General features: G+C 40.7%; 2 protein-coding genes across 2 annotated transcripts in view; both read left to right on the forward strand.

Moving 5' to 3' along the window:
* slc25a43 (solute carrier family 25 member 43) overlaps nucleotides 1-2,505 on the forward strand; it is an 11,155-nt gene extending 8,650 nt beyond the window's left edge. Inside the window, exon 5 of the mRNA XM_054792480.1 lies at nucleotides 1-2,505. This exon is cut by the window's left edge and continues 388 nt beyond it. The gene's annotated coding sequence lies outside the window, so the exon portion shown is untranslated.
* A 207-nt stretch (nucleotides 2,506-2,712) lies between these two features.
* zgc:153018 (Transmembrane protein 179-like) lies at nucleotides 2,713-6,836 on the forward strand. Its single transcript, XM_054792482.1, has 4 exons — nucleotides 2,713-3,186; nucleotides 3,779-3,916; nucleotides 4,020-4,098; nucleotides 5,749-6,836. Exons 1-4 carry the CDS (start codon nucleotides 2,864-2,866, stop codon nucleotides 5,929-5,931), a joined length of 723 nt encoding a protein of 240 aa, XP_054648457.1. The 5' UTR covers nucleotides 2,713-2,863; the 3' UTR covers nucleotides 5,932-6,836.
* Nucleotides 6,837-11,798: the final 4,962 nt, after the last annotated feature.

Here is an 11,798-nt window from a genome sequence, read left to right on the forward strand (position 1 = left end):
AAATGCACCCTATTATATTTTATTCTACCGATACTTTTTAAAATGAGATTGAACTGTAGTTTGTGCACACCTGGAGGTAAGAAGGACTGGAACAAATTAGTACCTGTTGGTTTGTCCTAATGAAATATGATAACATTACTGCTACCACATCACTACTATCAGAAGAACCAGAGTATAGAGCGGGGGCAGCCACCTGCTGTGGCCCAGCAAGGTGCACTGTATTCGAGCACATGCTCCGAGCAGCCGGTGCGACGCCAGGGAGGTCTCTGGCAAACCTGTTTTCAATTTTCTGGCATTTCAGATAGCTAAGATTTTTTGTGTGCTCGCAGAGTTAACATTTGGTGCAACCAGCATGCAAAATGTCTTCCTCTGAAAGTGAATGTTTGTTTACAAGTAAGCTCAGGCCATTACAAGCAGGAGTTAAAAGAAGCGCGTGATTTGCTCATCTGGACAGTGCAGGTAATCTCATCTCATTGGAGAAAAAAACACTCCCATGAGGAGAGATTTTTTACTTATTTTTTAAATTATCTGAGTTATTTTTTTCACCCTTAGTATATTCTATTGCTTGGCATCTAACTTATTTTGCTGTCAATTTTTGTTTATGTTATTTGATTTGCTCTCTTCCTGTGTCAATCAAAACTAAGTATTAATATCTTTTAAATGGCAGATTTTCTGATACACCTCTGCTATTGGGAGTACCTCATGATGTCCACTTTAATGGACGTGAAGGACAGTCCTCCACAGTAAACGCATACATTACATGTTTCATGAAAATAAGTAACAGTCATTGTAGGTTTTGTACTACATTATAAATCTTTACCTCTTTTCAAACATTAGACTTCTTGCAGTACTTTGACCTGTGCAGCAATAATAATACAAGTGCTATTCAAACATAAAGCCCCAAAAACCTTGATAGAGTACCGTAATCCCTTGCTATATTGCGGGTTTTAAAATCATTTACGATGGCTGGTTCGTGGTTGACTGTGGCCTATTATTAGTAAGTACGTAAATTGCTAAATTGGAGAGGTTAACTAGTTAGCTCGCTAGCTTGCTACCGTCTGTTATGTCCCTGCAATATTCCGTAGCCTGCCGGTGCACAACACCGGCGTGATGTAAACGAAGAATAATAGCTCTATAATGACTACCGGGGTGTTATAATAATGTTAAAACTTGTAATTAGAAAGTCAGTAACAGGCTTTCTATGCTCTAACTACGTAAAATGTTCAGTTTATTAACATTGACTCATATATCGCGGAAGTTCCTTTAACGCAGTAAGAGCGAGTGGAAAAAAGGTTCCCCTCTAATTCCGCCTGGAAGTAGTCAGGTTTTGTCGCTTGCCATCTTTTCCCACTCTGTTGGAAACACCTTACATGTACAATAAGTAAATAGGAGAGCCTAACTAGTTGGCTCGTAATACTAGCGCTGGTGTCGTCTGTTATATCCCTGCAATGATTCCGTAGCCTGCCTAACCCTGACCGTAACCCTAACCCTTAAAAAAATAATAATAGGAGTGTGAACGTGACTGTTGGGAGTGTTATTTCATGTCTACACGGCTCTAATAATGTTAAAGGGGTTAGATTAGAAAGTGACAAACAGGTTTTCTATGCTCTAACTATGAAAATATTCCATTTATTATGAGTGACTCATACTGCAGTCAGTTCAAGAACTATACTGTATCATGTGCCTTTTAAGTTATTTATTGTGTTGCCTTTGTCAGTTATGACAGCACATGCAGAAGACCTTAAAATGCTCTTTACTGCTGTAAATGAATGGGTATTTGTTGTGTATCAATAAACATAATGTTCATTTGGTAAGGATTTTTTTACCTTCATTTCAGGGTCATACTGTTTCCATCTCGCATTAACTGAAAAGTTAATGAAAACAAAAATAAGATTTCATTCATTTTACTTATTTTACTTTTTTAAGTTAGATGCTGTTGTGTACTTATTTTACCTTTGTTTTTAATGTATTATTATATGTGATCTATTATTTATTTTTATATTTGTTGTGTACATGGTATTGTTATTTTTAGTTATTTCTGTCTCAATACCACATGCCAAATGGATCAATAGTTGAGAAGCTTGGCAAGTGGCTTATTTGTCTCATTGATGAAAAAATATGCAGTGACAATCGAAGCATTGACAATACACTTGATGCCTTTACAAAGTGTAACTTTGTGTCAAGTTTGGTTACTGTTACTGCGCTTTTATCAATAAAGTTGAATCTAAACTTAACAACTACGTTTCCAACCCCGCCGAAGGCACATAAAAATTGTTAAAGTATATTTATTTGTGTCGAAGCATACAGAAACCATCACCATACACGCTTCTCTTTGTTTCGCCCTCTTCTTTTTCTCTCTTTTCGTACCTACTCGTAATTATTCTGATGGTGTTTTTTTCCTGACCTAGTAAATGGCTAGGAGTGACGTCAGTGCCTACGTCACTGCCAGTGGGACTGGATTGCAGATCGTGTGTGTAAAGAAGACGTGTCACTCGGCTCAAAGAACAAATATATTAAGTCACGACTTTCCACGACTTGGGATTGTTCTGTAAAATGAATATATTTATCTGTTTAGATTAAAGGAAATTCTAACGTCAAACAAGTGAAACTTTTTCAAACCCAGAAAGCAAATTAAACATGCGTATGGATTTGTGTGGTCCAGAGTAAGACCTCTTATCTTCGTCGTATCTTTGACCCAGCAAGTTGTGTAACTGTTCGGCCATCGTTGGTCCCCGCCCTTGTTCCACACTGTCAGTCAGTGGTTTAAAGAGCTATGTGTTTACACTCCAGAGAGATGTGCTAACTTTTAGTTGCATTTTTACTTTACAGCCTACTCACTTTTGTGGACCCCCACCACCCGGACATGGAGCTGGACCGACGGCTGTTGTTGGCTCACTGTACCGCTCACGCCCTCTCCATGGCGGCGGGCTTGCTGGTGGTGGTCCCGATGGCTCTCAATGGCTCCGCTTTCAAAGGCCGTTGTGCACTTTTTTCCAGCGGCTACTGGAGGACCGAGTCCGGCTCCGACGGAGCAGAGACGGGGGTTGTCGCCCACCGCCTGGTGGTGCAGCAGTGGGGCTCACCGGCGGCCTGCCAGTTTGCCACTTTCGTGGGCATTTTCACCGTGCTGTACGGGGCGGCGCAGGGCTGGAGGAGTCTCTTCTACCTCCACGGACGACATGACGAGTAAGGCTACGTGAACAACTATATGACTGCGAATGATAATTAACTAGTTGACGACACTCTTAACAGACCTCATTATGGCGCCGTTAGCAACAACAATGCTAACATATTTAAATTGGAGCAATGGCGTTAGCATAATAGCGTCAAACTTTAGCCATGTAATGTATTTGTTGTTATTTACGGTACATACGGTGAACCTCCGTTTTCGTCATTAATCCGTTCCAGAAGGTCAGACAAAAACCGAATAAATTTTTTTCCACACAGAAATCCAGTGGAACCTCGGTTAGCGTCATTAATCAAGAACCACTATATATTTTTCACACAGGCTGTCACCAATGCATGACACCTATTTGCCAAGGGGCCCTTGGAATTGCCTAATGGCGGCCCCGGACAATACCACTCATTCATAAATACATAGAAAAATGAACATTTAATCCACGTGATTGGTGTTTGTATCGGCCGATCGCCCTCATGGACGATGGGTATTGGAATGGGCAGCATAAAGGCCTGATGGAGCATCCCTACTGAACACAATGTTTCTTAATGTGCTTGTAGTTTTCACTCCATGTTTTGGATTGCGTATGTTTCCATTCAGCACGTTGTTTTCGTCCTTCCTGACGGTGCTGCTGAGTGCGTGTATGCTCTTCCTGTCCGGAGGCGCCAGTGTCATCTTGTCTCTCGGTCTGGCCTCCTGGTGTGACACGGTGACTGACAACAACACACAACCCTTCAGGTCGGCCATTGTGTGTGTGTGTCAGTATGTGGTTTTTTTTTTTATGCCCGCTTGATACTTTGTGACCAAACTGAATCAGTCATCCTTTTTTGTTGATATTTAGCTGTGTGGCGTCACAGTCTGTGCCGCTTTACCTTGACGTGGACACCTCATCCTTCTACACGGAACTCAGTCTGGCACAGGTACAGGCTAACAAGCACACACACACACACACACACACACACCAAGTCTTTTCTCCGAGGGCTGCATACTGAAAAATGAAAATCAGTGCAGACGTAGTAGTGTTTTTAGTGGTCATTGACCTTGCCTGTTTGGAGATTGCTTAGGTCAAAGTTCACTAGAAACGGGTCAAAAATGAATTGCGGGGAACAGGTTCCCAAAATAGCCCGCAATAAGTGAAATCGGCAAAGTAGCCCACTATATTTGTGTCCAATGATTGTATATTTTGTAAGGCTGTAAAAGCCCCCCCACACGCTTTACACACTTTTCAGGCATTAACATTTTCTCACATTTCTCCCTTGTTTATTTATACACTTACAGTTCAAATTTCATTTGAATTTTAATGATCAATTTACGAGATTGGACAAAAGATTGAAGTGTCTCGCTTGTATTTCACTCCTCTGATCGTGGATCGTCCCGGTGCCGTTAGGCTGTAGCGCTTTTGTGTCCTTGTTAAAACATATTCCTCCTCCTCGTCCTCCACGAACCGAAGATTCATTTGCAGCATTCCAGGCGCCCTACAGCCGCGTAACTTCTGCCTTCATTCAGCATGTATGATCGCTATAACAGGAAACAGGCAGCAATGATTGACGATGGTCTACAGCCACTCACAACGCAGAACACAACGGGTTGGCATTTTTTTCTGACTTACTTATTTATTAACTTATTTATTTAACATTTTCAACAACCAGCAGAACATGAACGCAAAACATTGCAAAATTGTTCATTTCATGGCAACATTGCTGAGAGCAGAGAACCCGACCTATTTAGTCCAACACTACTATGTGACTATTGCTATAAAAACACAACATTTTGTACTATTTGACACAAACCTACCGTAAATTGAATTTGATGCCTGTTTTAGAGGAATACGAATACATGGGAAATGAATTGTTTGATAATATATTGAGTTGAAAATAACTATTGAAATATTTCAGTTCTAGAAATGTGTCGTGTATAAACTGAGAGTCCAGGGTCATGACAGCACAGATGTATTCACCTTGCAGCACTATTAAAACTACTCTGACCAAACAAAAGGAGAGGTGAGCTATTTGTGTTTTATGTGACTGCCAACATTTACAAAGCACATCTCCACTCAGCATGCTCCTTTTTGTCATGACATACAGGTGTCATGTTTGAATAGAACGCCTCCTGTTGGAGACCCCTGTGATGGCATCTCCGTCTAAAGCCGTACCTACGGCACTTGGAAGTCTGCGCTTTCCGAGTGCTTTTCTAGTTATTATTAATTTTTAAAAATTGTTTTTGTTTTCTTGTTATATTTTTAGAGTATGCCGCGGGCCAATAAAAAACAGCGGCGGGCCGCACTTTGGACACCCCTGCTCTAATATTATGACATAATAACCAAAAATGAAGAACTCGTTTTCAGTATTTCCTCCATGTAAGCGGAATTGCATATGAAGTGATGTGGAAAAGCACAACGTCGCCACTTAAATGCTGACCCAGATGGTGTCCTAAGCTCCGTACCAAAGTCTCCTAAAGTCGCCCTCTTTCCCAAAATTAATCCGTAAAGTTGATCCGTAACTACAGCAGATCCCATTGGAGATCCCTGGAATGAGACTGATTATTTTGTGTGTGTGTGTGCGTGCATTCAGGCATCTTTGTGGTGTGTGACGCTCCTGTGGTTGGTTCAGTCCATCCTGGCCTTCATGCGTCTTTACCACTTGCACAGCGGGGTGTGTCTCCTGCGGGAGAAGGAGCTGCTGCTGAGGGACGCTGCGTCCGAGGGCTCCCCGGCTACGCCGTATCCTCTGGAAACTCCCACCATCTTGGTCTGATGCCTAATTGTTTGTTTGTTTTCCCTTTTATACATTTGTCTTCCTCATGTTGAGCCACGTTGCACTGCTAGCATTGTTAGCCCAGCTTGCAGCGCCACTGCAGCAGCATGACGACGTATTCTCACATGAATCCAAACATACTGTAAGTGTAGCGCTGTAGTCTGTATGGTAAATATCTCTGCATGGATTTGCAGATGATTTTGTCTGTGGAGCATTGCAAAATATTCAGAGAAAAAGTAATCATGTTGGGAGAATAAAGTCAAAATATTATGGGCATAAAGTTATAATTACAAGAAGAAAGTTGAAATAGTTACATTATAAATTTACCACTTTATTCTCGCAATGTAACAACTTTTTTCTTGTTAAATTTCAGAAGTTTTTTCTTGTAAATGCATCACTTCATTCTCGCAAATTTGCAACTTTTTTCCCTCGTAAATTCACGGGTAATAAAGTCATAAATTTAAGATTTTCTTCTCGTAATATTACAGCTTTTTTTCTCGCAAAAGTACAACTTTATGCCCTGTAATTTCATGAGAACAAAGCCATACATTTACGACTTTTTTTCTCATAAATTTCCCCCCCAAAATTTTTGTATATGTACCACTTTTTTCCCAAAATGTCCCATTTTTTTTTCAATGTGACCGTAATACTCCATCCATACTCCATATAGTTCAAATAGTAAAGGAACAAATTATAATATACATTCTTTTAAAGTCATACCATTATTAAAAAGAACATTTTTTTGGGAGGGGTGGAAATTAGGTTATGGAAAAAGTGACAATATCATAGGAATAAAGTCAAAATATTAAGAGAAAAAAGTTGTGATTTTATGAGCATAAACTCGGAATATGAGAAAAGATCATGTAGAAATATTCAAGAAAAATGTTATTGAAAAAAAAAAAGTTCCAGTATGTGTAACAAACAAAACGAAATAAAGTTTTTTCAAAATTAGGTTGGAGAAAAAGCTGTACTACCATGGGAATCAAGTTCAAATATTCTGGGAATAAAGTCATGAAGCTATGAGGTGAAAATCTACAAGAAGAAAGTTGAAATATTAGGATTAAAAAACCCATGAAAAATGTGAGTTGATACCAGCTGATATTAAAAATGGGCTTTTCCAATGTGCCACAAAGCCCAGGTGCAGTGTTTTCTGCTACAGGCATCAGGCATGAGCAGCGCTCCACGGATTGTGAGGCAAATGTGTGCACACGTAGTATGGCTTCTCTAATTGAATCATGTCAATCACATGTACAGTATGTTGGAACGCATGGAAAAACAGCACCACCTGCTGGATTCCGAAGGATGCTTTTCATCCACGTTACATTTCCTGAGTGCATCGTCAGTGATACCGACAGTATTTTAGGAAATGTGCTGCTTTTGTAAAAACACGCCCCGCCGCGTTGATGGATATTACTCCTGCAATGTGTCTCGCGCGCACATTTTTGCACACTGTTTTTGTGTCCCGGACAGGGAGAATACCCCTTGGTTCACGTCTTGAGTGAAATATCCAGACGTAGCACCGAGATGCTTTTATTGTGAAGCATTCGGTGAGAGCGGCTCACTGTGTGAGCGCGACATCCCCCCGAACCCCTCCATGGTCTGCCACGCGTGTGTCTCTCCTGGTGAAGATTTGTTGAAATGATGCTGTTGGTGTGGATGCGACTGATCCCCGCCCCCGCAAAGACCTCACCAATGACCCGGATGTTGATTAGAGACGGACGTGTTCACGTGAGGAATGAATCTGTGGAGGCTCAGCGACTTTTTGGAGTTCTGAATAAACGAATGATCCAAAGTTGTCGCCATGCAGTTGCGATGACGCACGTGCAGCGGAGGGACAAATCTGAGGAAAAGATGCCGACTTTTTGTAAATTGTGACTCACGTGAGTGTTTTTGTGTTGTCTTATAACCGACCAGTTGGTTACTTTCTACCTCTTGGCAGTCCCAGCCCTGTTAATGCACTGTTTGTTTGTTTGGGGGTCTAATAAAATGCTTGTAATTTTGAGATAAGTACAGTATGTCTCCAAAGTTGTGATTCTAGTCTTTTTTTCTACCGGGCCTGTCAAAAATAGCACGTTGACGGCAGTAACTCATTTACTTGTATTTCTTTAATTACGTGAACATTTTTAAGAGTCAGTAACGCATGCGCACTATGTCTTATATTACAGAGAAACTTAAATTATTTTAAGTCGTAATATTATGACAAACAAGCAAAACAAAATACAATTAACATTTTTGGAAAATGTTCTAATACTATGGGAATAAAGTCCAAATATTATGAGAGGAAAATTTACAAGCATAAAGTTGAAATAGTTTTTTTTAATGTATACAACAGCAGAAATGGAAAAAACAACTGAGAATAAAGTCCAAATATCAAGAGAAAAAAGTCGCAATGTAAGAGAATAAACTCAGTATTATGAGCAAAAATAATGCCATTTTAGTAGCATAGACTTGAAATAGATACAGTTTTAAGTTGGAATATTATGAGAAGCAAACACAACAAAATAAAATGGTAATTTTGGAAATTAGTTGGGGAAAAAGTGATATTATTATGGGAATAAAGCCGTAATATTACGAGAAGAAAATTGAGAAGTTAAAATAGTTGGAGCATTTAAAAACCCCAACAACAGCAAAAATGGAAAAAAAGCAACTGTAATTGTTCTGAAAACCAACTCAAGCTATTAACAGAAAAAAGTTGCAATTTTAAGAGAGTAAACTCATAATATGAGGAAAATAATGTCATTTTATTAGCATAGAGTTGAAATATGAAACAACATTTTTTTAATCGTAATATTATGAGACACAAACAAAACAAAATAGAATCGTAATTTGTGGAAAATTAGGTTGGGGAAAAAGTTATAATATTGTGGGAATTAAGCCATAATATTACGAGAAGAACATTCAGAAGAAGAAAGTTGAGATGTTTGGAAAATGTTAAAAACCCAACAACAGCAGAAATGGCAAAAAAAACAACTGTAATTTGGTTTGGTTTGGTTTGGTTTAGTTAATTTCAACATGAAGGTTACAATGGAATACATCTCATGAATGAAATGAAAAGAAACTGATCAAGTACTTCAGGACTGCTTTGGCTGCACAAACTGAGATGTGTTTAAAACTGCAGCGGGGAGGGAAGATTGTACTGTTGATTTGGATGAATATGCTTCTGCTGTTACTGGCTACATTAGCACATGCATAGAGACTGTTACCACCACCAAGTATTACAGAAAATACCCTAACCAAAAACAGTGGATGAACTGTGATGTAAGGGCTAAGCTACGTGCTCGTTCGACTGCATTTGTCATGGGCACCGCTGAGGACTACAAAAAGGCCAGATATGACCCGAGGAGGTCCATACGAGAGGCCAAAAGACAGTACAGACAGAAGCTGGAGGGCTACTATTCCACCTCAGACCCTCGGCGCATGTGGGCGGGGCTCCAGCACATCACAGACTATCGACAGCGGAGTAGCGTAGCCACGTCCAGCCAAACCACACTTCCTGATGAGTTGAATGAGTTCTATGCCCGCTTTGACACCCAAACTCCTGATGAGCAGAGAGGGTGGCTGGACTTGGGGAGCACACAGGACTCACCTCTCATGGTGACATCAGCTGATGTGCGCAGGGTTCTGAACAAAACAAACCCACGAAAAGCAGCAGGCCCAGACAACATCTCAGGACGTGCACTTCGGGTTTGCTCATCAGAGCTAGCTGATGTGCTTGCTGACATATTTAACCTGTCGCTTGCACAAGCATCTGTACCGACCTGCTTTAAGTCCACCACCATAGTGCCCGTACCCAAGAAGAGCAACGTGACCTGCTTGAATGACTATCGCCCTATAGCACTCACTCCTATTGTAATGAAGTGCTTTGAAAGAATAGTCATGACCCACATCAAAAAGAGCATCCCGGCGGCAACTGTGGACCCTCTACAGTTTGCATATCGCCAGAACCGGTCCACGGATGATGCAGTCAACACTGCCATCCACACAGCCCTTTCTCACCTACAGGGCCAGGACACATATGTCAGAATGCTATTTATAGACTATAGCTCTGCTTTTAATACAGTCAGCCCCCACAAACTCACAAATAAGCTCCTCACACTTGGCCTGTCTCCCTCCCTCTGTAACTGGGTGTTTAACTTTCTAACAGGCAGACCCCAGTCAGTCAGAGTCCACAATCGCACATCCAGCTCAAGAATTGTGAGCACTGGGACCCCACAGGGGTGTGTGCTGAGTCCGCTCCTCTACACGCTCTTCACCTACGATTGCGTGGCCTCCCAGAACAACACCAGCATCATTAAATTTGCGGATGACACTACAGTCATCGGCCTGATCACTGGTGGTGTTGAAACATCATACAGAAGAGAGGTGGCGGACCTCATAGCTTGGTGTCGTGATAACAATCTCCTTCTCAATACAGATAAGACTAAAGAGATGATCATTGACCCAAGAACAAGGGAAAAGGAGCCGCATAGACCCCTGTTTATTGATGAGACTGAGGTGGAGAGGGTGAAAACCTTCAAGTTCCTTGGCACACATATCAGCGAGGACCTCACCTGGTCTCACAACACCCAACAAATTCTGAAGAAGTCCCAAAGGAGACTGTACTTCCTGAGAAGACTGAGGAAATTTGGCATGTCCACCACAATCCTGAGTTGCTTCTACAGATGCACACTATGGAAAGTGTCCTTACCGCCTCCATCACTGTTTGGTACGGTAACTGTACAACACGTGATAGGAAGGCACTCCAGCGGGTGATCAAGACCTCACAGAACATTGTTGGGGCAGCCCTCCCCTCACTGCAAGACATTTATAAAACTAGAGTCCTACGAAGAACACACAACCTCATCAAGGACAGCACACATCCACAACACTCATTATTCACACTCCTACCGTCAGGCAGACGCTACAGGAGTTTGAAGTCCAGGACCACAAGGCTGGCAAACAGCTTTTACCCACAGGCCATCAGGCTTCTAAACGAAGCACTCACACACGCCGCACGCAACACACACACACACTCATAGCACTTTATTTATTTATTTGTATTAATGTCTCTTCTGTTGTTGTTGCTTAATTTATTGGTATATATGTTTCTTATGTTCTTATTCTTTCTTGTGTTTTCTTTCTTTTCTTGGGAGAATGAACAGAATAAGAATTTCATTGCGTAGCAGAACTACCTGTTTTACTGTGCATATGACAATAAAACTATTGAATCTTGAATCATCCTTTCACAATTCCACAAGGAGTAGGAAGAAGCAAAGCTTATTTAATCCTACCCCCCATCCATTCCACATCTAGTGCAGTACCTGTTGTTCACTTCCTGCATTCATGCATATTTAATGAGAATAAAGTCCAAATATTAAGATAAAAAAGTAAAAGCAATAAGAAAAAAGTCGCAATTTTAGGTGAATAAATTCAGAATATCATAAGGAAAAATATCAAATATTACATTTTAGTAGCATAGAGTTGAAATATTAACGATTTTTTTGAAGTCGTAATATGAGCAACAAAACAAAATAAAATGGTAACGAGGACGTTAGTGGGGGAATATACAGTAAGAAGGGTTAAATACAACACAGCCGTTATAGAATACTTGAAGGACACGTGGTTATATAATAGAATCTATTTTTAATAGCTAATGTAAAATACTCTATAGATCAGGGGTCACCAGGTAGCCCCCACGACCACATGAGGTGCCCGCAAGGCTGCTTTTCATTCAGGTTTTCAGTTAATAATGAAAGAACAGTAGAAAGAAATGCATTGTGAAATACAACATGTGAGTTGTGGACACCAGCATTTTGTTCATGTTCTGGTAAAACAAGCATATTTGCTTTGTTTGGGTTTAAAATAAGCACTGAAAATAAATGTTACAA

The sequence above is a fragment of the Dunckerocampus dactyliophorus genome, chromosome 11 (genome assembly GCF_027744805.1).
Source record: "Dunckerocampus dactyliophorus isolate RoL2022-P2 chromosome 11, RoL_Ddac_1.1, whole genome shotgun sequence".
NCBI lineage: Eukaryota > Metazoa > Chordata > Actinopteri > Syngnathiformes > Syngnathidae > Dunckerocampus > Dunckerocampus dactyliophorus.